The sequence below is a fragment of the Bos indicus x Bos taurus genome, chromosome 1 (genome assembly GCF_003369695.1).
Source record: "Bos indicus x Bos taurus breed Angus x Brahman F1 hybrid chromosome 1, Bos_hybrid_MaternalHap_v2.0, whole genome shotgun sequence".
Classification (NCBI taxonomy): Eukaryota; Metazoa; Chordata; class Mammalia; order Artiodactyla; family Bovidae; genus Bos; species Bos indicus x Bos taurus.
The window spans coordinates 136,341,139-136,368,999 of NC_040076.1; the positions used below are offsets into that span (position 1 = coordinate 136,341,139).

The 27,861-nt window shown below is 36.9% G+C and overlaps 2 protein-coding genes across 2 annotated transcripts in view; one reads left to right on the forward strand and one right to left on the reverse strand.

Annotated features, from left to right (window-relative positions):
- Positions 1-27,861, forward strand: part of ACAD11 (acyl-CoA dehydrogenase family member 11) — a 119,473-nt gene that overhangs the window by 53,211 nt on the left and 38,401 nt on the right. Inside the window, exons 8-13 of the mRNA XM_027545974.1 lie at positions 1,891-1,997; positions 3,571-3,697; positions 13,917-13,994; positions 14,680-14,818; positions 17,119-17,226; positions 21,295-21,393. Of these exons, the coding sequence (XP_027401775.1) occupies positions 1,891-1,997; positions 3,571-3,697; positions 13,917-13,994; positions 14,680-14,818; positions 17,119-17,226; positions 21,295-21,393 (658 nt within the window). The remainder of the gene's footprint in view (positions 1-1,890; positions 1,998-3,570; positions 3,698-13,916; positions 13,995-14,679; positions 14,819-17,118; positions 17,227-21,294; positions 21,394-27,861) is intronic.
- Positions 21,958-26,915, reverse strand: ACKR4 (atypical chemokine receptor 4). Its single transcript, XM_027546001.1, has 2 exons — positions 26,502-26,915; positions 21,958-24,103 (listed from the first exon to the last, which is right to left on the reverse strand). Exon 2 carries the CDS (start codon positions 24,092-24,094, stop codon positions 23,042-23,044), a length of 1,053 nt encoding a protein of 350 aa, XP_027401802.1. The 5' UTR covers positions 24,095-24,103; positions 26,502-26,915; the 3' UTR covers positions 21,958-23,041.

The window sequence follows — 27,861 nt, forward strand, 5'->3', positions numbered from 1 at the left end:
CATACAGCAGCCTCTTAATTATGTTTTTGAGTGAAGATAAGCAAAACTGTCTATTTTCCTAATAATATGACAAATTTTGAGAGAAAATTGAACATAAGTACAGTTTTTCTTTTAACTTACAGTTTAAACAAATGCATTCTTCATTATACTACCTCATTAAACTAATTCTTCATTAACCTAAGTTTGAATCTTTGTTTATTTAAGAAATTAAGATGCTTCATCACTGGCAAGGGGTTAGGATTTATAAGAAGAACAAGTAAATAAGAGATTTTAGAAACAAAAGGAATGGGAAAAAAAAGATTAAGGAAAATTATGGTTATTTTTCCCTGTCCTCAGAGTCCATGCTGTCCTCCAATACCTGAAATATCTTCAAAGAAATTGTTGTGTTCATCTCATCCTGTAGTTTAGAATCATATTAATCATATTAATTAATCTTGTTGCTTGGATGGATTTCTCACAATAAGGTTTATGGTATGTTTCTGTATTTGTCAGTTTCCACAAAAAAGATACCAAATAGGCTTTCAAATTAAAATGGATTTTCATTTCAAATGAAAACTTGACATAGTTTATGATTGAAATTAATATGTCATAAACTACTATATGTCATAAACTATATAGTAGTAACTTTAGAGATGATCATAACATTCCATACTAACTGCTACTGCTAAGTCACTTCAGTCGTGTCTGACTCTGTGCAGCCCCATAGACGGCAGCCCACCAAGCTCCCCCGTCCCTGGGATTCTCCAGACAAGAACACTGGAGTGGGTTGCCATTTCCTTCTCCAATGCTTGAAAGTGAAAAGTGAAAGTGAAGTCTCTTAGTCATGTCTGACCCTTAGTGACCCCATGGACTGCAGCCCACCAGGCTCCTCCGTCCATGGGATTCTCCAGGCAAGAGTACTGGAGTGGGGTGCCATTGCCTTCTCCGTCCATACTAACTAGAAATGTGGAATTGGAAATGATGGAAAGACTGTTACAGTGTTAATATTGTATAAAGAATTTTTAGATCTTTAGATCTAATTTCATTAGTGAAATTCAGTTGATATTGTTTGGGGTAAGGGAACCAGAGAATATATTATGTTGGAAGCACAGAACATGGTGAGGTAAGAAAAAAAAAAGTTGAGCATTCCACAAACACTGTTCAAAGGAGAATGCTGCTGCTGCTGCTAAGTCGCTTCATTTGTGTCCGACTCTGTGTGACCCCATAGACGGCAGCCCACCAGGCTCCCCCATCCCTGGGATTCTCCAGGCAAGAACACTGGAGTTGGTTGCCATTTCCCTTCTCCAATGCATGAAAGTGAAAAGTGAAAGTGAAGTCTTATCGGACTCTTTCCCACCCCATGGACTGCAACCTACCAGGCTCCTCCGTCCATGGGATTTTCCAGGCAAGAGTACTGGAGTGGGGTGCCATCACCTTCTCTGTCAAAGGAGAATAGTTTCACCTAAATTAAAGGTCCAAAAAAATGAGATAAAATATTCTTAGAAGTCATTTCATTGTCTTCTTTTTGGTTTTATAATTTTTAATTTTATTTTGATTTCTTTAGTTTTTTTTTTTTTCTCTACTATGAAGGTAGAACAGTGATCTTTAGAGATGATATAACTTGCCAATTTGGTATCTTTGGTAACTGCTGAAGTAATTTTGAAGTTTGGTTTGATTTCCAGCTATAATTCTGTTATGATGAGAGTATGTTAACCAGATGATAAGCGTGTAATACTTTCATTTGGAGTGGCATGATTTTTCCTGCATGTAAATTAATAGAATTGATAGTCTGATTTATATCTTAGTACTTTGTAAGTTTAGTGATTCACATAGCTGGAAAACTGGGAAGACTGGATAGCTGAAGAATAGTTTTCATTGAATTTTAATCACTTTATGTTAATTTACTTATAGGGAATTTATCATAGATATCTTCTGGGAAATAATGCATCTGAAAATAGCTTTCAGTATGCCAATGTTGTGCAACCTCTGGCAGAAACTGGATTGCGGCTCTCAAAAAGGTAAGCAAAATATAGATTCCGTGTTTAACTCAAATAGAGCCTTTATTAGGTATGTGAGGGTCATAAGCTTTAGAAGGATAGGGATTGTTTTTATTGCTTACAACACAAAGATTACCGCTGCCAACCATGGTTATTCTTTTTTTTTTTAGTAAATCTCTTTTATGCATGAAAATAAGTTGACTTCACATATAAAGAAATATCAATTTAATATTAAAAGGTTTCTCTTTTGCCAAGTTGAATTATAAACTTTTAAGGATATTGATAAAATTCTGAAACGTTCCCTTCTAATGTTTGTTACTTACATATACCTATTTAAAATTATGTATTATATAAGATAATTTATATCTTATGATTTATTAAGTCTAAAACTGTTGCTCTCTTCCATCATCAAATTGCATTAAACTGTACTGAGACATTTAGGCATCTTTTAATTCATATGTCCATTAGTGGGGCACTTCTGATGCATCTAATACACTTTTTCAAACCATACCTCCATCTAACAGGTGTGATGCAAGGGGAGGGTAAATTAGGGGACTGAGATTAACATATACACACTACAATATATAAAATAGATGATCAACAAGAACCTACTGTATAATGGAAGGAACTCTATTCAATATTCCCATAAGCTTTATGGGGAAAAAAATCTGAAAAAGAATAACTATATGTATATGTATAATTGAATCACTTTGGTATACCTGAAACTAACACATTGTAAACCAACTACTCTCCAATGTAAAATAAAAGTTAGAGAAAAAAAAAAAAGTGTGGTAAATAGTACTTACTGAATGCATGAATGATGTTGCCCCTGGAAATTTTGCCCAAGCCACAAGTTTCCATGACATCACCTTGGAAGTGCAAGTGTTAGTTGCTCTGTGTGTCTGACTCTTTACGACCCCATGGACTGTAGCCCTCCAGGCTTCTCTGTCCATGGAATTTTCCACACAAAAATACTGGAGTGGGTTGCCATTTCCTTCTCCAGGAGAACTTCCCTACCCAAGGACTGAACCCAAAGCTCCTGCATTATAGGCAGATTCTTTACCACCTGAGCCACCAGGGAAGCCTGACATCACCTTAGGACCATTGTATTTTACACTTCATCTTATACATGAATATTTGTGATCTCTATAACATAACAAATGACAGTGCTGCTCTTCATAATGATCTTTAAAGGTCTTACTTAAAATGACATCCTGCAGTTGTATTTGTGAGGCAGATACTAGGAGTGTCTAATTCTATTTGTGTCCAATTTCTTTGCCTTCTTGTTTAGATATTTTGATGAGTGAATTCAATAAAGATTTTAAACTCCCATTGATTGAGGTCATGCCAGGCTATGTTTTCTCCAAAAAGTGCTTTAAGCACTAAGGTTTAATGTTCAAAATAAAGTGATTCTGCATTCCTCCCATAACCATGAAAGGTTAAAAAAAAAAAGCTCCAAAATATGGAAGCTCTTTCTGAGAGATATTTATGGGGAATTGGGGGAAGACTTCACATTCTATTCAGAAATCTGTAATAATAATTTTGGACATCTTTGTAACTTTTTTCTTTCTTTGTAATCTTTTTTTAAATAAAGATCTTTCAGCACTGCATATTCACAGACTGATACTACACGTCAATTGTTTGTACAGACTAGGACAGGTCAAGAAGTTCTTACTAGGGTGAAGCAGTTCATGAAACAACATATCCTCCCAGTGGAAAAGGTAAGTATACTATAAGTAAACAGAATGTATTTGTGCTTCAAGACTACTGATGAATTACTTCTTTTCTCTCTTCTTCTAGGAGTACCCTGCTATCATTTCTTTGCAGTCAGTCCTTACCTAGATGCCCCTTCTCACCTTAGCACTGAACTGCTACAGAGCCTAATCCCGAAAAATTCCCAGCTTCTATAATATGCCAAGGGGATGCCACATAAATCTGTAGAAGTAAAACTAAGTCAAAGGGAATTAGCTGCCTGTAAAGTTAAGATCTTTGAATAGAGTAAAACATTACTTTGAGCATCTTTTCCTAAGGCAGTGACTTTCAGCCTTTTTTTGCTTTATGAGCCCTTTTGAAAATTAAAAGGACTTTATGTTAAACAAAAAGGGCATACCCAGGAAATTTTGTGTATCATTTAAAACTGTACATGGATACTACCACTGCTCCCCTCACAAGCTCCTGTTCTAAGGTGTTAAGTTTCAGTAAATTCACTGAGAGTAGACAAGTAATGTGACACACTCATTCATTCAGTTAACAAATAATAATTGGGTACCAAGTAATGGGTTAGGCACCTAGCAAGCCATTGAAAGTAAAAGGAAGAACAAGAAGACAGGACTTTGTACTCCTACAGAGCTTATACTTTAGCATGAAAGAAAGGCATTAAGAGATGATAAATGCTGTGAAAAAAAGATAAAAACTATTATGACTATATAAGGCATTCTTGACTCAAATTAGGTGGTCTTGGACAAATAAGTTTATCTCTCAGAGGCCCAATTTCTTTATCTACAGTATGAATAGGTATGTTCAGTTTCAGTTCAGATCAGTTCAGTCGCTCAGTCGTGTCCAACTCTTTGTGACCCCATGAATCGCAGCACGCCAGGCCTCCCTGTCCATCACCAATTCCCGGAGTTCACTGAGACTCACATCCATCGAGTCAGTGATGCCATCCAGCCATCTCATCCTCTGTCGTCCCCTTCTCCTCCTGTCCCCAATCCCTCCCAGCATCAGAGTCTTTTCCAATGAGTCAACTCTTTGCATGAGGTGGCCAAAGTACTGGAGCTTCAGCTTTAGCATCATTCCTTCCAAAGAAATCCCAGGGCTGATCTCCTTCAGAATGGACTGGTTGGATCTCCTTGCAGTCCAAGGGACTCTCAAGAGTCTTCTCCAACACCACAGTTCAAAAGCATCAATTCTTTGGTGCTCAGCCTTCTTCACAGTCCAACTCTCACATCCATACGTGACCACTGGAAAAACCATAGCCTTGACTAGATGGACCTTTGTTGTCAAAGTAATGTCTCTGCTTTTGAATATGCTATCTAGGTTGGTCATAACTTTCTTCCAAGGAGTAAGTGTCTTTTAATTTCACCATCTGCAGTGATTTTGGAGCCCAAAAATATAAAGTCTGACACTATTTCCACTGTTTCAGCATCTATTCCCCATGAAGTCATGGGACCAGATGCCATGATCTTCGTTTTCTGAATGTTGAGTTTTAAGCCAACTTTTTCACTCTCTTCTTTCACCTTCATCAAGAGGCTTTTTAGTTCCTCTTCACTCTCTGCCATAAGGGTGGTGTCATCTGCATATCTGAGATTATTGATATTTCTCCTGGCAATCTTGATTCCAGCTTGTGCTTCTTCCAGTCCAGCGTTTCTCATGATGTACTCTGCATAGAAGTTAAATAAGCAAGGTAACAATATAGAGCCTTGACATACTCCTTTTCCTATTTGGAACCAGTCTGTTGTTCCATGTCGAGTTCTAACTGTTGCTTCCTGACCTGCATACAAATTTCTCAAGAGGCAGGTCAGGTGGTCTGGTATTCCCATGTCTTTCAGAATTTTCCAGTTTATTGTGATCCACACAGTCAAAGGCTTTGGCATAGTCAATAAAGCAGAAATAGATGTTTTTCTGGAACTCTTGTTTTTTCAGTGATCCAGTGGATGTTGGCAATTTGGTCTCTGGTTCCTCTGCGTTTTCTAAAACCAGCTTGAACATCTGCAAGTTCACGGTTCACGTACTGCTGAAGCCTGGCTTGGAGAATTTTGAGCATTACTTTACTAGCGTGTGAGATGAGTGCAATTGTCTGGTAGTTTGAGCATTCTTTGGCATTGCCTTTCTTTGGGATTGGAATGAAAACTGATCTTTTCCAATCCTGTGGCCACTGCTGAGTTTTCCCAATTTGCTGGCATATTGAGCGTAGCACTTTCACAGCATCATCTTTCAGGATTTGAAATAGCTCCACTGGAATTCCATCTCCTCCACTAGCTTTGTTTGTAGTGATGCTTTCTAAGGCCCACTTGACTTCACATTCCAGGATATCTGGCTCTAGGTGAGTGGTCACACCACCGTGATTATCTGGGTCATGGATCTTTTTTGTATAGCTCTTCTGTGTATTCTTGCCACTTCTTAATATCTTCTACTTCTGTTAGGTCCACACTGTTTCTGTCCTTTATTGTGCCCATCTTTGCATGAAATGTTCCCTTGGTATCTCTAATTTTCTTGAAGAGATCTCTAGTCTTTCCCATTCTGTTGCTTTCCTCGATTTCTTTGCATTGATTGCTGAGAAAGGCTTTCTTATCTCTTCTTGCTATTCTTTGGAACTCTGCATTCAAATGCTTATATCTTTCCTGTTCTCCTTTGCTTTTCGCTTCTCTTCTTTTCACAGCTATTTGTAAGGCCTCCCCAGATAGCCATTTTGGTTTTTTGCATTTCTGTTCCATGGGGATGGTCTTCCTCCCTGTCTCCTGTACAATGTCACGAACCTCAGTCCATAGTTCATCAGGCACTCTATCTATCAGATCTAGTCTCTTAAATCTACTTCTCACTGTCACTGTATAATCATAAGGGATTTAAGTCATACCTGAATGGTCTAGTGGTTTTCCCTACTTTCTTCAATTTCAGTCTGAATTTGGCAATAAGGAGTTCATGATCTGAGCCACAGTCAGCTCCCGGTCTTGTTTTTGCTGACTATATAGAGCTTCTCCATCTTTGGCTGCAAAGAATATAATCAATCTGATTTCAGTGTTGACCATCTGGTGATGTCCATGTATAGAGTCTTCTCTTGTGTTGTTGGAAGAGGGTGTTTGCTATAACCAGTGTGTTCTCTTGGCAAAACTCTATTAGTCTTTGCCCTGCTTCATTCCGTATTCCAAGGCCAAATTTGCCTGTTACTCCAGGTGTTTCTTGAGTTCCTACTTTTGCATTCCAGTCCCCTATAATGAAAAGGACATCTTTTCGGGGTGTTAGTTCTAAAAGGTCTTGTAGGTCTTCATAGAACTGTTCAACTTCAGCTTCTTCAGCGTTACTGGTTGGGGCATAGACTTGGATTACTGTGATATTGAATGGTTTGCCTTGGAAACGAACAGAGATTATTCTGTCGTTTTTGAGATTGCATCCAAGTACTGCATTTCGGACTCTCTTGTTGACCATGATGGCTACTCCATTTCTTCTAAGGGATTCCTGCCCACAGTAGTAGATATAATGGTCATCTGAGTTAAATTCACCCATTCCAGTCCATTTTAGTTCGCTGATTCCTAGAATGTCAATGTTCACTCTTGCCATCTCCTGTTTGACCACTTCCAATTTGCCTTGATTCATGGACCTGACATTCCAGGTTCCTATGCAATATTGCTCTTTACAGCATCAGACCTTCTTCTGTCACCAGTCACATCCACAACTGGGTATTGTTTTTGCTTTGGCTCCATCCCTTTATTCTTTCTGGAGTTATTTCTCCACTGATCTCCAGTAGCATATTGGGCACCTAATGACCTGAGGAATTCCTCTTTCAGTATCCTATCATTTTCCCTTTCATACTGTTCATGGGGTTCTCGAGGCAAGAATACTGAAGTGGTTTGCCATTCCCTTCTCCAGTGGACCACATTCTGTCAGACTTCTCCACCATGACCTGCCCGTCTAAGGTGGCCCCACATGGCATGGCTTAGTTTCATTGAGTTAGGCAAGGCTATGTTTCTAGTGTGATTAGATTGACTATTTTTCTGTGACTATGGTTTCAGTGTGTCTGTCCTCTGATGCCCTCTTGCAACACCTACCATCTTACTTGGGTTTCTCTTACCTTGGACATGGGGTATCTTTTCACGCCTGCTCCAGCTAAGTGCAGCTGCTGCTCCTTACCTTGGACGAGGGTATCTCCTTACCACTGCCCCTCCTGATCTTGAATGTGGAATATTACTAAGTCATAAAAAAGAATGAAATAATGCCATTTGCAACAACCTGAATGGACCCAGAGATTATCATGCTAACTGAAAGAAGTCAGACAGAAAGACAAATGTCATATGGTATCATTAACATGTTGAATCTGAAAATATGATGCAAATGAACTTATGAACTTATTTATAAAACAGAAACAGATTCACAGACTTAGAAAACAAACATGTTTACCAAAGGGGAAAAGTGAAGAAGAGGGATAAATTAGAAGTTTGGAATTAACATATATATATTATTATCTATAAAATAGATAATCAACAAGGACCTACTGTATAGCATAGGGAACTCTACTCAATGTTCTTTAATAACCAATATGGGATCGAAAAAGAATATGTATATGTATAACTGAATCATTTTGCTTTAAACCTGAAACTAACACAACATTGTAAATCAACTCTACTCCCTGTAAAATTAAAATTTTTAAAAATAAAATAAAATTCTGAACTTTGAGGTTTTAAAAAGAAAATACAACACTTTGAGTTGAAGATGGCAGACTGAAATCTTGGACAAATAAAATCCCCTTGAATTAACAATAAATTTTTTAACTGTATTTTTAAAAGCACAAAAATAGGAGAAGTACACATCAGAGGACTAAAGGTTTTGAAAAGAGAATGGAAATTGGATTTGGAAAGCAGAATGATCATACCAAAGACTAAACCCTAACAGAAAGCCACATTTCAAGAGAATTTCAAAGTGAGCGGTCTTTAATACAGGTGGTAACCAATTTTTTCTTTTTACAATGGACCCCTTATGATTGCCTGTTATGAAGAGCAAGAATGAGAAGAGGAAGAGAAATCAAGATATTTGATTGATAAATAAACCTGTAATATGTGGGCTATTTGGGCTGGTTTCTAACACTACTGGGTAGCAGCAGTGATTGCTCCATACAGAAGGCTGCCAGAGTACTCTAAAAAAGCAGATGATCTGTTTTCAAAAAACCAGGGCTTCATATGATGGTTAGTGGTCCAGAGAAGAGTTCTCCACCTTTTTTTCCCCAGTGGGGGATTTGGTGTAGACCCCAGCTTGCCTATCAGCCTACCTGATTTATTCAAAGGAGAGTCAAGTGGCAGAGAAAACCAAGTAGCCTTGTTCTTTCATTCCTAAATGTAAATGAGCAATCCAGGGAAGCACAGAAGAGGTGTTACGAATTGGATCATGATACATCTGCTGAACCTCATCTAATGCAGCTACTAAAATATTTACAAAGAATTTTCAATAAAATGCTTTGTGATAAATTTAGAAAAAGCAGTCTATAGTTTTAAAGGAAAGATTTGTCAACATTGTGTGTGGCAAGGAAAGCCATAACCATTTTCTGTTTGCAGATTTTTCAAATTTAAAGTATATCTAATGAGAGCTTTTTCTTCCTTTAAAAACTTGTACTAACATCTGTAAATGTTTTATCCTGTAGAATGATTCTGAACAGTACTAATCCCTATTTCTGAACACACTCATTTGAAATGATGCTTGGGGAAAAGTAATTAGCTTTTTCAAAATAGGTGAGAAAACCTATACAATTCTGTCCACTATGATTATAACTATATTTATAAAAACTAGAACAGTCATATCTAGAAAATAAGATTGTATCATTTAATACACTAACATCTTAATATTACATATCTTTAGTAGTAAGATTCCTGATGATTTTTTCTTAATACTTTATGTATCTTCCCAACTTATAACAGGAAAAAAATAAGGTTCAATTTATGCTCTTCTAATGACCTTTTAAAATTCTTTGGATATCATAAAGTAAGAACATAAGAACCCATTATCCATTAAAATGTTAAAGGTAATTCTTCCTAGAGGGGAGGGAGAGGGAATTGGTGGTAATCAAAAGGTATAAACTTCCAGTTATAAGATAGATAACTAGGAATGTAATATACAGCATGATAAATACAACTTACAGTTATGTGTGAAAGAAAAAATTTTTTCCATTTCTTTAATTTTATATCTATATGACATGTGTATATTCACTAAACGTTGTGATAATCATTTCATGATGTATGTTAGTCAAGTTATTATGCTGTATACTTTAAATATATACAGTGCTATAAGTCAATTATATCTCAATAAAACCGGAAGAAAAAAGGAAATGAAATAAAGGCAATTCTTCTTATTTAAAATGAATAAGAAGTCTTAAAATAGCATGTAGAACAGAAACTAGCAACATGACATACTTGAGAACACACTTTTAATATAATGGTAACATTAGTCATATTTTTTACTGAATCTAATAATATATTAGGGAAGAATTCTTGCTTCTTTTTTTCTAACAGACTTAAGTTTAAAGTGAAAAATGTATTATATTGCAAAATTACTTATAGGCTCAGATTTAAGACTATGAACTAACATACTCCAAAGCAGTGTGTCTGTCAGTGAATGAGAAAGTTAAATATTAAAGGTGATATCTGGGGATAATTGATCAGGCACCAAGCATATTTTCTGTTTTCCTTTTCCATCAATAAACTATTTTTTCATACTTTAAGAATTAAAGAAAGATTATTTGGGATAAATTATTTTAATTCTGACTTCTACCATACCACATATTGTTGTGTTGTTTAGTCGCTAAATCTTGTCCGACTCTTTGCAACATATAGATTTTGCAAAATTCCAAATCAGTCGACTTTAAACAGAAGTATTAAATAATACTTCCCTCATAGCTCAGTTAGTAAAGAATCCATCTACAATGAAGGAGACCCCAGTTCAATTTCTGGGTCGGGAAGATCCCCTGGAGAAGGGATAGGCTACTCCAATATTCTTGGGCTTCCCTTGTGGCTCAGCTGGTAAAGAATCTGTCCACAATATGGGAGACCTGGGTTCAATCCCTGGGTTGGTGAGATCTCCTGGAGAAGGGAAGGCTCCAGTATTCTGGCCTGGAGAATTCCATGGATTATACAGTCCATGGGGTCGCAAAGAGTCAGATACAACTGAGCGACTTCCACTTTGACTTTTCACTATTAAATAATACAAATTTTTAAATAATTATATCAATGGCATAATGAAAACTGAGCACTAAAGAACTGATGCTTTTGAACTATGGTGTTGGAGAAGACAAGTGAAAGTCCTTTGGACTGCAAGGAGATCCAACCAGTCCATCCTAAAGGAAATCAATCCTGAATATTCATTGGAAGGACTGATGCTGAAGCTGAAGCTCCAGTACTTTGGCCGCCTGTTGCAAAGAACTGACTCATCAGAAAAGACCCTGATGGAGGGCTTCCCTGGTGGCTCAACTGGTAAAGAATCTGCCTGCAATGCAGGAGACCTGTGTTCGATCCCTGGGTTGGGAAGATCCCCTGCAAAAGTGAATGGCTACCCACTCCAGGATTCTGGCCTGGAGAATTCCATGGACCTCAGTCCATGATGTCACAAAGAGTGGACATGATGAGCAACTTTCACTTTCATTTGGTGCTGGGAAAGACTGAAGGCAGGAGAAGAAGGGGACAACAGAGGATGAGATGGTTGGATGGTATCATGGACTTTATGGACTTGAGATTGAGCAAACTCTAGGAGTTGGTGATGGACAGGGAAGCCTGATGTCCTGCAGTCCATGGGGTCACAAAGAGTCAGACATGACTGAGTGACTGAACTGAACTGACAAATGGCATAGTGTAATTTCTCACAACTATAGAGTCAAACAGAGGTAGTCACAGATGCGAATTTGTACACGTATTACATAACACATTTCTTATCAAACACAATTGCATTACTATTTCCATGGCAACATGAGGGATGGAAATTATAATAAGTAACAACCATAAACAGGAAGTCTTCCAACTTAACTTACTTCCTGACAGAAATGACAAGTACTGTTCATTGTGGTGCCTGTGAAAGAGCCATCCTTTGTCTTCTTGAAGTTTTAGATTAGCCATGCTTCAATAAAAGAAACATTTTAGCATATTTACTTATATGACTGTAATTTGGTGGAACAATTTTAGAAAACAATTTTTAATACAGAGTTTTGACCAATGTTCATAGCCTTATTTCAGTAATTCTATTAGCCTGTATGTAGGAAATAAGTACAGCGTTGTTTTAAGAGCAAAATATTGGAAAATGTCCTTATAGTCCAATATTTTAGTTCACAGATTAGAGATTACTGTTATTGTTTTTATGTAGCTAGTTGTTAAATTTCAACTTACCCTTGTATTTATCACTTTATTTATTTACTATTCCTTCTTACAACCCAGATGTTCCTTCTTGGATCAAAATCCTTTAATGAGAATTTGCTAGTAAATGCTTATTTTTCTTTCTTTTTTCCTCCCCCCCTCCAAATTTGAAAAGGGAAGTAATGATTCTCTCTGTATCCATCATATCTTTTAACCACTCATATTTTCCTTCCATTGAATTTCTGTGCTTCATTCAAGAAAGGAGTAATTTCTTCAGATCTTTCTTTCAATTTATTATTATTTGAATGTAACTAGTCCATCTTTCAACCTTGCATAGAGGGGTGTATCTCATTATTTGGATTGTGTGAGAATTGCCTAGAGAGCTAGTTAAGATTACAAAAATAGGAATACACAAGAGACTCATCGAGGAAGGATACAGCCTGAACCCTTGTATTTTATCAAGTGATTCTGATGCCCACCAAAGTTTGAGAATCACTGCCATTGTGTTTTTGAATTTAATTACTATGGTTTTTCTTTGCCTCAAGTTGTATTCAGTCTTTTTCAGGTTTGTCTACCCAAGTTTGATAGTCCTTTGTCGGCCTCTTAATTCCTTCTTTTATTCCTGGAATCTATTGGACACAAATACTTTTTATTCTGTATTTAATCATTATTCTATCTGTGGCCTTTGGGAGTATGATTCTATTTTGTTAAACTTTTGTTTTTGCTAATTCTTGCTAATGGTGGCTTATTACCTTGAGTGTTTAGTTTTTTTCATTCTGGAATCATGTTCTTTGGAATGGAATTTTATCTGCAAGGATTAGTCAAGACTTTTTTTAAAAAGAATTTTCCTCCAGAGTGAATTTGCTTTTGCTTCTGCAGTACTTTTAGGCACTGTCACCAGGAACACTGTAAACTTAATTTTTGACTTGAATCTTTAGGGCCACATAGGTCTGTGAATTCAGATCTCAAACTTGATTGAAGACAGGCTGCAGGTTAGAAATGTTTCTTTTTTCTGTTCCATCCTGTGAATGGTCTTATTCAGCTTTTTGTTTTTATTTTCTACTTTTTTCCACTTAGGTTTTGCAGATCAGGCATCCTGGCTTTGATGCAGGGAAGTGGTGGTCTCTGATCCCTCCTCTTTCCCTGTTTCTGACATTTGGTTTTGCCTGCTTATGTGGCCCATTGGAAATTAGGATCTAGGCTAATATGGATCAGCCTACACCCTCCAGACAAACTTGGTTCCAGTGCTCACTCATGCCTAAAGTCAGACATTTTTATTCTTGGCCTCTGAGGAGTTTCCTTATTTTCCTTTCAGCACAGCTATGTATTATTACATGTATTTTTAAAATTATTTTTAATATTTTACCCAGCATTTTTAGTTGTATTACCCTGGGAGAGGATTCTATGACCATCCAGTATGCCATCTTACTGAAAATGGTACACTCAAATCTTGGTGTAGGATTTTGAAAGTTAATTCTCTAATACCAAGGCAGCATAATTTTGTGAGGAATAAAATATTGTATTATTTACTATAACTATATATTACATATGATTATATATTACACATATAATTATATGTCTTAGCCTGGGCCCTCGTTTCCAATGGGCCACATAGGCAGGAGTCAGGAAGCAAAACCAAATGTCACAAATAGGGCAAGAGGAGGGATTGGAGATCACTGCTTCCCTCTACCAAAGCTAGGATGCCTGATATGCAAAAAAAAAAAAAAAAAAGTAAAATTTTTTATAATTCTGTGTCTGATTTTAGAAAGAAATTTTACTGATTCAATAGCAGCTAAAAGAGCTTTTCACTTAAATATGTTTATTTACTTTGGATATTAGCAGCTTATGGCATTACTTTTATTAACTCTAACTAATGAACTTTTTTATCCTTTTATACTTTTAGGAGGTAATTGAGTTCTGTGTTCAAAACGAAAATTCAGTGGACAAGTGGAAAAAACCTTTAGTAATTGATAAACTCAAGGTAAGAAAAATAAGAGAACCTTAAAACTGGACAATTTATATGCAGGTTTTATTTGAGAACTTAGTTTGTTGTCACTTCTCTTGTTATATATGTAGAGGATAATTATATCAATTATAACTTTTGTTATATATGTAGAGGATAGTTATTCAAGTATACTTTTTAAAAAGAAATTTAAAAATAGAATCTGTAATATACAAATTAATTTACATAGTGTGTTGTGTGTGATATGTAATGAAGACAGCCTCTTATAGCTATTCAAATTAAAAATACAATCAACACTCTCACTTGAGACTGAAGCTGAGGCAGAGTATTTGTCCCACATAGACTTAATCCAAATTCATGTTTTCAAATGTTAACACATGTTAGAAATTGAAGTGCACAAAATAGTGTATTTGGCATAATTATACTCAAATGGAAGAGATTTTATAATAGCTATGATTCAGTAGGAAGCACTCAAGTAAGTAAATTTAGTTTTTCAGCCAAATATAAGGAAGCTTTGTGGAAAAGTCATTTATTTAACCATTGAGAAAATGTTGATTTATAATGAGTTAATGACGGCACATTGTAGGATACGATGAAGTAATTTCATAAGTTTGAAAGGCATAAATACCAATATCTTTTAAAGGTAAACTATTTGAGGTTGTGATAAATTATGGTCACTCTGGTATATTCATCATCTTGACAGGAAATGGCCAAAGCAGAAGGCCTCTGGAACTTGTTTTTGCCAGCTGTAAGCGGTCTCACCCAGGTGGACTATGCCTTGATTGCTGAAGAAACAGGAAAATGCTTTTTTGCTCCAGATATCTTTAACTGCCAAGCACCAGGTTACAACATTATTTTAAATCATAACATAATTCTTAGATATTTTAAGCAGTGTTTACAATTTCTCTATTTTTTGACAAGGAAATTTTCCTACACAAAGTCATTGATTTATAAATTTGTAATTTTACTTTTTAGTTACTTTCATTTAAATGTTAAAAAATGGATCTAATGTTCTCATTGTATTATTCTTTTATTAAACATCATTACACTGAGTATTAGTGAATAGAAGTTACGATCAAAGGGATTGGCATTATAAAATTTCCAATTTTCTGACTCAGTATTAAATGTATCTGTGGTTAGTTGGAATGAATAGAGTTTTAAAATCTTTTGGTTAGCCTCACTGTCTCTCCACTTACTTGCTCATTCTTTATCAGTTGCCTACTATATGCTAAGTACCATTTTAGGAACTCGGGATAGATGATGAAATACACAAAGTTTTCTGCCATCATGGAGCTGACATTCTAATAGAAAGAAACAAAAATAAACACCAGATAGATTAAATAAGTAATTTTACAGTAAGTTTGAAGATGGAAAGTTCTTTGGAAGAAAAAACCCCAGCAAGGTAGGGAAGTGCTGGAATGCTGAGAGATGGGGAATATATATTACAATTTATTATTAAGATGAAAGGCACAGGATAGGCCTTATTGAAAACCTGACATTCAGTTAAGACTTAAAGAGGGTGAGAGAGTCAGCCATGCTGAGATCTGGGGTAAGAATTTTCATAACATAGAGAACATAAAGTACAAAGGCCTTAAAGCATGAATGTGATTGGTGTATTTTAGGAATAACCAAGGAGGTTATTGTGGCAGGGAAAGAAAAGTAAAAGATATCAGAGGGAAAGGGTCTTCTTTATATGTTGGGACTTAACAAGCAGATGACAGCTTATACTTTAATGAAATGGACATTTGAGCAGAGGAATGACAAGATTTCTCTTCAGTTTTTAAAGGATTCCTTTGGCTGCCATGTTGAGAATTAACAAAAGGAGAAGGATATAAGCAGGGAGTCTTGTTGTGATGGTCCTGAGTGATGAATGATAGGGATTTGTTCAGGGAAGTAGCAGTGGAAAGAGTGAGAAGTGAAAGATTCTAACTGTATTTTGAAGGCAGAGCTAAAAGGATTCCTGGTTGGTTTTGGGGTATTAATGGAAGAATCAAGGATGCCTTCAAGGACTTTCAGTTCAGTTCAGTTCAGTCGATCAGTCGTGTCTGACTCTTTGTGACCCCATGAACTGCAGCATGCCAGGCCTCCCTGTCCATCACCAACTCCCGGAGTTTACTCAGACTCATGTCCATCAAGTCAGTGATGCCATCCAGCCATCTCATCTTCTGTCGTCCCCTTCTCCTGCCCCCAATCCCTCCCAGCATCAGACTCTTTTCCAATGAGTCAACTCTTCGCATGAGGTGGCCCAAGTATTGGAGTTTGAGCTTCAGCATCAGTCCTTCCAAAGAACACCCAGGGCTGATCTCCTTTAGAATCGACTGATTGGATCTCCTTGCAGTCCAAGGGACTCTCAAGAGTCTTCTCCAACATCACAGTTCAAAAGCATCAATTCTTTGGCATTCAGCCCTCTTCACAGTCCAACTTTCACATCCATACATGACCACAGGAAAAACCATAGCCTTGACTAGACGACCCTTTGTTGCCAAAGTAATGTCTCTGCTTTTGAATATGCTATCTAGGTTGGTCATAACTTTCCTTTCAAGGAGTAAGCATCTTTTAATTTCATGGCTGCAGTCACCATCTGCAGTGATTTTGGAGCCCCCAAAAATAAAGTCTGACACTGTTTCCACTGTTTCCCCATCTATTTCCCATGAAGTGATGGGACCAGATGCCATGATCTTAGTTTTCTGAATGTTGAGCTTTAAGCCAACTTTTTCACTCTCTTCTTTCACTTTCATCAAGAGGCTTTTTAGTTCCTAGCAGAGTATATTTGCAAGATAACAGGCAAAAGTTAGCCAGTAAATTATTTTCCTCAGTCCTAATTGAGTCAAAACTCACTAGAACCATGCTTCATTGGGATGAAGTAGACAAGTGTCTGTGATTCAGAACAAGCTGAATAATAGGCACCAAATGCCATGTAGTTATGACTGCTTATGGCATACCTTCATTGTAAATTATATTTATTATTATGTTTAGTCTATGGCCATGCCACCCTGAACACACCTGATTTCATCTATTATGTTTCAAAATATTTTTGTTAGTAAATATTAGAAAGATTCATGTCTCTTATCTATATAAAGTTTGGATTTCATATTAGTACATTTTTAAATGCAAAATTAATGCTTTTCTTCATTACATGCAGACACAGGGAACATGGAGGTGCTCCACCTATATGGAAGTGAGAAACAGAAGCAGCAGTGGCTAGAGCCTCTTCTTCAAGGGAATATTGCCTCCTGCTTCTGTATGACAGGTAAGAGCAAATCAGTCACGTTCTCCCATTGTGCACTCTTGAGGTTATTATGGAGGAACTAAAGAAATGTGGGATGTGGCTTTGTGTTTAGGCAAATTTTTCTGTGACCAGAAATATGAAAGTGTTTGTTGTGAGCCCAGTTTTAATATTTTGGCATTTTAAAATGTGCAGAATAAAATCGTCCTCCACTTTGGGAGGATACCATATGTTTTCTGGTAGCCTGCTTTAGCAGCAGAGTAAACCTAATTTCTGGAGAAGGCAATGGCACCCCATTCCAGTAGTCTTGCCTGGAAAATCCCATGGGCGGAGGAGCCTGGTGGGCTGCAATCTGTGGGGTTGCAAAGAGTCGGACACGGCTGAGTGACTTCACTTTCACTTTTCACTTTCATGCATTGGAGAAGGAAATGGCAACCCACTCCAGCGTTCTTGCCTGGAGAATCCCAGGGACAGGGGAGCCTGGTGGGCTGCCGTCTATGGGGTCCCACAGAGTCAGACACGACTAAAGTGACTTAGCAGTAGCAGCAAACCTAATTTCATAATATTTTGACTTGCATTTAAAATTGCCTTCTAAGGTCGTTTAAGATCTTTTTTACCTTAGTGTATGAAACATTCATCTTTGTGATAATTTTATACTGACACTTAAAAAGTACTCCACTCTGCCATAAATCAAAAAAAATAGAACTTTTACCCGTGTTGGTCATATAGCTCAAATTATAAATTATAATCATGTGGGCTGATGAAAGTAGGAGCATGCTAATAAAAGTGGGTCTTGGTATATTTGTACATAGGAAACAGTTAAGAACTCTTACTCAAAAAACAAAGTCATTGTTTTATAATTGAGTTAGAATTAAACTAAGTTTCATCTGGCCATCAATTTATCAGAATCTATTATCCTTCTATAACACTGCATGCATTTATAATAGTAAAACTGGGACCTCCCAGGTGGTCCGGTGGATAAGAATCCACCTGCCAATGCAGGGGACATGGTGTGATCCCTGATCCGGGAAGATTCCACATGCTGCAGAGCAACTAACTCGAGCAACCCAGCTACTGAAGCCCATGCACCTGGAGCCTGTGCTCTACAACAGGAGAAGCCACCACAATGAGGAGCGTGTGCACTGCAACCAGAGAGCAGCCCGCGTTCTCCACAACCAGAGAGCCGGGGCGCAAAACAAAGACCCAGCACAACCATAAATATAAATTAAAAAAGAAAACTTTTAAGTAGAAAGCTCCTTTTCTAAAGAAAGAGTGTCTCTTGTTTTAGAAAGGGAACACATAAACTATTTGAAGGATACTGCTCAAAAGAGCAGCATATTAACAAATGCAGATTACTATGATTTAGAACTAGCCTGTTAAGTTCTAAAATGCAATGCTGTAAAGCAGTCTTCTAAAGGTGTCCTATGGAAAGCTTTCTGAGGACAATAAATGTTGAGCCGGTTTTATAGAATGCAAAATAGATCGATGACAGCATTACTGATAGAATTTGAAAGGCACAGTTAGAAGTTGTTTAAGATACTACAGAAATAGTGTCAGAGATGTAGAAAACAAGCTATGGTGACCAAGGGAGCAAGCGGCAGGGAGGGATAAATTGGGAGATTGGGACTGACATATACACATTATACACACACACACATGTATATAATAGATAACTTGTATATAGCCTACTGTATAGCACAGGGAGCTAATGACCTGTATAGGAAAAGAATCTAAAAAGAGTGGATATTATGATTCACTTTCTTGTACAGCAGAAACTGACACAACATTGTAAATCAAATATACTCCCAAAAAAATTAATTTAAAAAAAGTTGGTTAATATACTAAACCTATGGTGATCAAGACCACCGCCAAGAAAAAGAAATGCAAAAAGGCAAAATGGTTGTCTGAGGAGGCCTTACAAATAGCTGTGAAAAGAAGAGAAGCAAAAGGCAAAGGAGAATAGCAAAGATATACCCATTTGAATGCAGAGTTCCAAAGAATAGCAAGGAAAGTAAGAAAGCCTTCCTCAGTGATCAATGCAAAGAAATAGAGGAAAACAGTAGAACAGGAAAGACTAGAGATCTCTTCAAGAAAATTAGAGATACCAAGAGAACATTTCATGCAAAGATGGGCACAATAAAGGACAGAAACGGTATGGACCTAACAGAAGCAGAAGATATTAAGAAGAGGTGGCAAGAATACACAGAAGAACTATATAAAAAAGATCTTCACGACCAAGATAATCACGATGTCAGACATTCTGGAATGGATAGTCAAGTGGGTCTTAGGAAGCATCACTATGAACAAAGCTAGTGGAGGTGATGGAATTCCAGTTGAGCTATTTCAAATCCTGAAAGATGATGCTGTGAAAGTGCTGTACTCAATATGCCAGCAAATTGGGAAAACTCAGCAGTGGCCACAGGACTGGAAAAGGTCAGTTTTCATTCCAATCCCAAAGAAAGGCAATGCCAAAGAAAGTTCAAACTACCGCACAGTTGCACTCATCTCACACGCTAGCAAAGTGATGCTCAAAATTCTCCAAGCCAGGCTTCAACAGTACATGACCCATGAAATTCCCGATGTTCAAGCTGGATTTAGAAAAGACAGAAGAACCAGAGATCAAATTGCCAACATCTGTTGGATCATCAAAAAAGCAAGAGTTCCAGAAAAACATCTACTTCTGCTTTATTGACTATGCCAAAGCCTTTGACTGTGTGATCACAACAAACTATGAAAAATTCTTTAAGAGATGAGAATACCTGACCACCTGACCTGCCTCCTGAGAAATCTGTATGCAGGTCAGGAAGCAACAGTTAGAACTGGACATGGAACAACAGACTGGTTCCAAATCGGGAAAGGAGTACATCAAGGCTGTATATTGTCACCCTGCTTATTAAACTTATATGCAGAGTACATAGAAAAAAAATATGTCGGGATGGATGAAGCACAAGCTGGAATCAAGACTGCCAGGAGAAATATCAATAACCTCAGATATGCAGATGATACCACCCTTATGGCAGAAAGGGAAGAAGAACTGAAGAGTCTCTCTATGAAAGTGAAAAAGGAAAGTGAAAAAGTTGGCTTAAAACTCAACTTTCAGAAAACTAAGATCATAGCATCTGGTCCCATCATTTCATGGCAAATAGATGGGGAAATAATGGAAACAGTGACAGACTTTATTGTCTTGGGCTTCAAAATCACTGCAGATGGTGACTGCAGCCATGAAATTAAAAGACGCCTGCTCATTAGAAGAAAAGTTATGACCAACCTAGACAGCATATTCAAAAGCAGAGACATTACTTTGCCAACAAAGGTCCATCTAGTCAGAGCTTGGTTTTTCCAGTGGTCATGTATGGATGTGAGAGTTGGACTATAAAGAAATCTGAGCGCCTAAGAATTGATGTTTTTGAACTGTGGGGTTGAAGAAGACTCTTTGAGAGTTCCTTGGACTGCAAGGAGATCCAACCAGTACATCCTAAAGGAAATCAGTCCTGAATATTCACTGGAAGGACTGATACTTTGGCCATCTGATGCAAACCCTGATGCTGGGAAAGACTGAAGGCACGAGGAGAAGGGGATGACAGAGGATGAGATGGTTGGATGGGATCACTGACTCAATGGACATGAGTTTGAGTAAGCTCCGGGAGTTGGTGATGGACAGGGAAGCCTGGCATGCTGCAGTCCATGGGGTTGCAAAGAGTTGGACATGACTGAGTGACTGAACTGAACTGAACTGATGGTGGGAAAATCTGGCTTGCAAATATGTAGTACAGATTTCCATTGTATGAAGTAAACAATGATATTTTTAATGTGTGTTTGATGATTAGAGAGAGGATTAAGTGAGTTGTAACCCAACTCATGTGTCACTGAGTAAGCCAAAAACACAGTTTGGATAGCTGATCTATCTGAGTTGTTCTAAATATTTCATTCATTCTCTCAGTGCACATTTATTGATTACCTACTATGTGTAATGTTAGGAAGATGAAAAAGACAAAGATGCCTCTGTCATCAGAGAGTTCACATTTCTTTAAGTGTCTTTTATAAACCAGTGGTATCTGCCTGCCTGTAAATTCAGCCTTTGCTTATTTGTAGAGCCCGATGTAGCTTCAAGTGATGCCACGAATATTGAATGTAGCATCCAGCGAGATGGAGACAGCTACATAATTAATGGCAAGAAATGGTGGAGCAGTGGTGAGTATTCATAATGATCCTTCATGCCAGATGCTGTGCTAGAATAATAAGATACATAGTTATTCATTTCATGACCACAGTTCTTTAAATTCTACCTTTGAAAGCATTTTCAAATTTAGAAATAGTTGATAAAAGGAAGAAAGCTGAGCGCTGAAGAATTGATGCTTTTGAACTGTGGTGTTGGGGAAGACTCTTGAGAGTCCCTTGGACTGCAAGGAGATCAACCAGTCCATTCTAAAGGAGACCAGTCCTGGGTGTTCTTTGGAAGGACTGATGCTAAAGCTGAAACTCCAATACTTTGGCCACCTGATGCGAAGAGTTGACTCAGTGGAAAAGACTCTGATGCTGGGAGGGATTGGGGGCAGGAAGAGAAGGGGACAACAGAGGATGTGATGGCTGGATGGCATCACTGACTCGATGGACGTGAGTCTGAGTGAACTCCGGGAGTTGGTGATGGACAGGGAGGCCTGGCGTGCTGCGATTCATGGGGTTGCAAAGAGTCGGACACGACTGAGCGACTGAAGTGAACTGAACTGAACTGATAAAAGGAAAGTAATCTTAAAATAATGTCTTGATTAGGCAATGTTTAATTTAAGAGCAGAAAACATCTATTTTTTTTTTACAGTTTGTGAGGTAAAATGCACACCATGTTTAGCCATTGTCATTTCTACCAAAATTAAATTTTAGTAGGGGCATATTACCTGAATAATAATAATCTATATATAATTTTTGAAGAGGTAAGCAGTACATGTTATTAAAATTTATTTGTGGTACATATTTTCATTGCTGAAAAATACAAGTGTTTGAGTGATAAATAATAGTCTTTACATATAGGAAAATATTTAGTAAACCTTCAGTAATAGAATCACATAAGTGGATAAGTCCTTTAGGCAATTATAAAAATTAAAACCTGTGCTTGTCTGAGGATTGCTTCTAGAGTATACATGATAAGTCTAATAGGATAACCAGCTTATTACTAAAGAAAGTTGACATAAAAGTAAATTGTATGTTAAGAAACTTACTAGTAATACATTAAAATGGCCAGAAAAGCTTTTTTTTTTCCTTTGCTAGTTTTTATTCTTTCTGGAGTTTTATGAAATCACTTACACATTAGAAACAGGAGAAAGAAAAAGACAGCCAGAAAGATTATTTTTTTATTTTTGATTGCTAATTTTTACTCTTTCTGAAGTTTTATGAAATCACTTACAAATTAGGAACAGGAAAAAGAAAAAGTCATTAAATGTTGCTGCATGATTATTCAAGTATTAAAATTATGCAGGAAAATTGTTATGTTAAAATTTAGATAATTTAAAATAACTGTAAATGACCCTTAAATTAAACCTCTTTAATAATCTGTTTTAGATGACCTAACTTGTAGTGTTTTTCTTATGTATGACTGTTAATACTATTTTCTTATATTGTTAGCTTTAATTTCTGTGTTTTATGAATTTATTATTTTGTTTCTTCTTTTTCTTGGCTTCTACCCCACTCCCCTTTCCCACCCCAACCTCTTCTTTGCTACAAGTTGCCACCACAGTGTTTGAAATTTGAATTTCTGAAAAATGCAGATGTTTGATGCAGATGCAGATGTTCTCAGCAGGAAGCATCATTCATGTGTATTGAAGCAAGAGACAGATGGGTCTTATATTTAAATGCTGAAAGTACTGGTTGGCTCTGTAGCATCTTCAGATTCGAAAGGAATCTCCTCCACATTTTGTCTTTGTCTTCTCCAGGATCCGTATTTCTTGGCAACTTTCATGATGTAGTTTTTAAAAGAGGTTCCCATGAAAACATATAGGACGGGGTTGAGGCAGCTGTGAAAGAGTGCAATACTCTCTGTGATTTGGATGGCAACGTCCATGCGTTTGCTCATGTCACAGTCAGTGATCAGGGAGTAGATGATGTCTATGGCTTGGCAGAACTTGACAATATTATAAGGTAATTGAGTGACAATGAAAACTATGACCACTGTGAACAGAACTTTGAGGGGCTGAGATTTTTTAATGTTAGGCATCTTGATGAGTGTCTTTGCCGTGATGAAGTAGCACACTGCCATGATAAGAAAGGGTATTATAAATCCAATGCAGATTTCCAGGATTTGAATTGATGCTTTCATTGATGTTCCTAGGTGGTATGGAAAGATGGGAACACACCTAGCTTTATGATTTACTGTATAAAAAACCAACTGAGGGATACTCAGCAAGATGGCAGCCACCCAGACGCAGAAACAGATGACCCAGCATGGTTTTCCCACTCCCGATTGACTGGGAGCTTTAGTTACTGCCCAGTATCTGTCTGTGCTGATACAAGCCAGAAACTGCATTCCAGACACAAAATTGACTGTGTACAAGGCTGAAGTGACTTTGCACATGATTTTCCCTAAAACCCACCCATGAACTGCATTAACTGCCCAAAAAGGCAAAGTGAATAGAAGGAATAAATCCGCCACTGCCAAATTCAAGATGTACACATCTGTTTTGGTTCTCCGCTTTTTGTAATAGGCATAAATCGCCACTACAGTGGAATTGCCTGCAAGTCCAATGATGAAAGCTATTGTGAAGAAGGCAGGTAGGAAAACTTTTGCAAATTTTCTGACCTCTTCTTTTATACAGATCACTTCATACTGACTATAGTCATGAGTGTCATTCATTTCATTTTCCTCATAATAGTAATCTGTTGACTGGTTGTATTCCAAAGCCATGGTTCCAATCTAAATGGCAAAAAGAATACAGCATATTTATTTTAATATTGCTTAAATGGAAATACTTTTGCTCTAGCATATGTTTTATGCTTTTATTAGAGAATAGTTTGTTGTTATACCATATGTGAGCCTGAGTCTGCCACTCTTTGAAACTCTTTAATGGAAGTCACATTAGAGTATATCCTCAAGAGTAGTTTTTCATTGCTTGTTTTTACAAGTCTGTACAGGAAACGGGATTTACAGAGGGAAGATAAAAAAAATAATACCCTGAGAAATGTTCTTAATCATTAAGCCCTAAAACTTGTACATACACAACTTTGTGATTCTTATGCAGTATATCAACAATAAATTAAAATGAATTATTTAAAATAAATATTTTACTTATATTTATTCATGAATTTATTTTAGATTAAGTTAAATAAATTATCTCAGAATTGTACTTAATTTTAGTTGTTGGCTTTTATAAAACAAAGTCTCCTCGAGTTAGCTTCCCTCCAAAACTTGCCACTGCATGCTGATTGTAAACTACTATTTGATAGAACTGTTATTCCACTAGTCACCTAAGCCTTAAACCTGCACCATCCTTGATTCCTCTCTTCATCCCTTCATCCCAGATTTTCAGTCTGCCCCTAAATTCTGATTTTACCTTCCAAATAGGTCTCAAATCTGTCTCTTCCTTTTCACATAATTCATCCACATTATTACCTGGCCTATTACAATGTCTTCCCAACTGGTATCCTACTGTTCTCATTCCTTCTTACCACTTCCTTGTCAAAAACATTTTTCTTACTGCCATCAGTGTGCTTTATCTCTAAAATGTCAGTCTTATCACTCTCCTGCTTAGCTCCTCACCTAAAAGACACATCTCTCTGAAAGATACAATCTAAGTTCTTTACCATGATACCCAAGGCTCCATAATGTAGTCCTACCCATGGTTCCTGTACACCCTCTACTGTACACCTTACACTGTAGACGATGACAGTACTGATTTGCCAGTGGTTTTTGGGCACACACCATGCCATAGTATGCATTTACATCGTTACTCATTCTCTTCTTTTATCTGATATACTATTTCCTTCCCGTCCCTTGAAAGGCCATTTCCTATTCAGTTAACTCAAATTTCACCTTTCTGGAAGACTTTCCCAATCCAATAACTGTATCTGTGTATCAACTGTATCTACATATCAAAGAACTGACCTGGTCCTGTGCAGTTTCCCAGACTACCTTTTCCCTCTATGATCTAAGTTCCCTAAGACTGTGACCTATTGGATTTCTGTTTGTAATTAATAACTGAAGACAGTGACTGGTACACTCTAGGTGGCCAGCAAATATTTATCAACTATAACGTTTACTAATAAGTATAAAGCTGTTACTTTAGGAATAGAAAGATGATATTCCAGGAATCTTGTGTCTCATCATTAAGTTATTCTACTATGTTGTCAATTAATACCCTGTAGTATTAAGATAAGCTTGCACAAAATTCACATTTAAAAATATATATAATAATTACTTTTAGCATTTTTATTATAGTGCTAAGCTTTGTTATGCTTTTTCCTTAGCCCTTCTGTCTTCCTTGGGATATTTTTTGTCCTTGGAAGAATATCAAATGTTCTTATAGAATCATTAATGAAGAAATTATTTTCAAAACAGTACACCAGCTTATGCTACATTTTCAAAAGAATATTCTTATACTTGCTAACCTTTTGTAAATGAGTAAAGCAAAATGAAGAAGGCCACATAGAGGAAAAATACCACATAGAACTGCTTTCATTTTGTAAAAACCAGGTGCTCACAATTTTAAATGACTTTTATCCTTATAGTTATTTGAAAAGTTATGTGAAAAGTTCCAATCTAGAAGACCACTCTAGTGTTCATTCTCTTATATGTTAATTATTAACACAATATGAACTTTGTTCTTTCCTTCTCTTTTATCACAGAAATCTTGAACCTGGTGATAAGGTATAATATGGCCAAACAGTATAAGATATTAAGGAAAGATATTTTAAAAGAATTAATCATACTAAAAATATGAGTAAATAAAAATAGGACTGGAAATTATTTGCAGAAATGATCCTTCTGGCAGATAAATAGAAACACATTTAAATGCCTTTATAATTATTACAAGAATTTAAAAAATTGGTGTTTATAAAACAAAGCAAGAAAAAATGGTATAGCAAAACCTGTTATTAACAAAGCTTTATAGGCAAATAATGGTATTAAAATAATATTTTATTCTTGCTATATTCATATTTTTAAGGTTGAAGTGTAAAACTTTTCAAATAGCTCTTTTTTGCACCTGTAAACTTTTATGCCTCGACTCCCTCTGCATAGATAAATATACAAAATCTTTGGACTTTTAAAAAAAGTCATATCTAACTCTGAATGAAGAAGAAAGAAAAAAACCAACCTGTTTCAGTAGGCAGACAGGAGCAGTCTTGAATGCAGAGAGTAAAATCAAATGACACTCTCTAACTCAGACTACTTTTGTTTTCGTTTCTACACCCCGCCTTTGTCTTACATCCAGGAGGGCTTTCCGGAAATGTAATCTTGTGAGCACTTGATCTTTTATTTATGTTTAACCGTCCTATGAAGTCATATCCAAGTTCTTAAATATCTTTGGTTATAAACTTGAAGGAATTCAATCTTGTTTCAAAAGCTACAGACCTTTCCAAGTTTCCACTTAACTGAAGGGAATGGGAACATGCCTGCAGCTGAGGTACTGACTGCCAAACCAAGAGAATTCACCAGAGCACCTCAAGGCAGCTAATAAGTACTTGTAGGTAGTATCTAGACAAAAACTGTAAAACAAAAATGATTGTAACTCAGACAATTATCTTTTTGAAGATTAAATTATCAAAAATAAATTCTGAGTAATCATTAAGCATTTATAGTAGAATTTAAATTTTTATACCAGATCATTTTATATTTTAATATTTAAACTGTGAGACTCTCCTTGGCTTCACTGAACTCCTCCTCTGTCATTGACCCCAGAGTATGCCTTTCTCCATTACTTTAAATTCTTGTGCCTTCTTGTAATCTTCAATGACCAGACACAAACTTTTCACATCCTTCTGTCTGGGAAGCCTATCTCAACTGTCTCCCCCTCCACCCATTTCCAAACAAATGAAAGTTAGAGAAAGAAATGTATGCAGATTTAACACTAGTAGGCTGTTTGACCTGGACTCTCCTCACATTTGCATGACAGTTCCCTTATTTACTTTCTCAGAGGAAACTAGGCTTAGTCTCTACCTTCAGAAGTTATTTCAGACCCATACCTTTTTTTCTCTAAGCAGTTGATCTAACATTCCTGTTGGTTCACAGAAAAGAAGCTCTAGGTCACTGAGGTCTTCACCTTCCACTTGTGTGTCTGAGGGTACAGCCAGGTTCTCCTCCTTGTTATCTACCAGTCTTTGAGGAAGAGTTATTTGCATGCAGCTAAATCATCTCACCCAGAAAAAAACTACCTAGATTTGCAGTGTTTGCCATTCTTCATGGTGTAAATACTCAGTCCATGGCCAGTTTCAGCTACCAATGTGAATTCACTGAGGGCAACTTTGCTAAGAGATGAGTATTTTCAGCCTTTCGTAGGAGGCTCTAGCACAATTCTTCAAAGGAGGCATCTCTGCTGCTGACCATAGCTGATCATTATTCTGATCTCTTACGAAGGATACTGCTCTTAATATTATCCCTGTCCTCTCTAGGGGCTTCCCAGGTGGCTCGGTTGTAGCCATGCATTCCAGGAAACAAACTCACTCAGAAGGACAATG

Coding starts and splice junctions, on each gene's coding strand:
- ACKR4 (XM_027546001.1), bottom strand. CDS start 24,094: ATGGCTTTGGAATACAACCAGTCAACAGATTACTATTATGAGGAAAAT.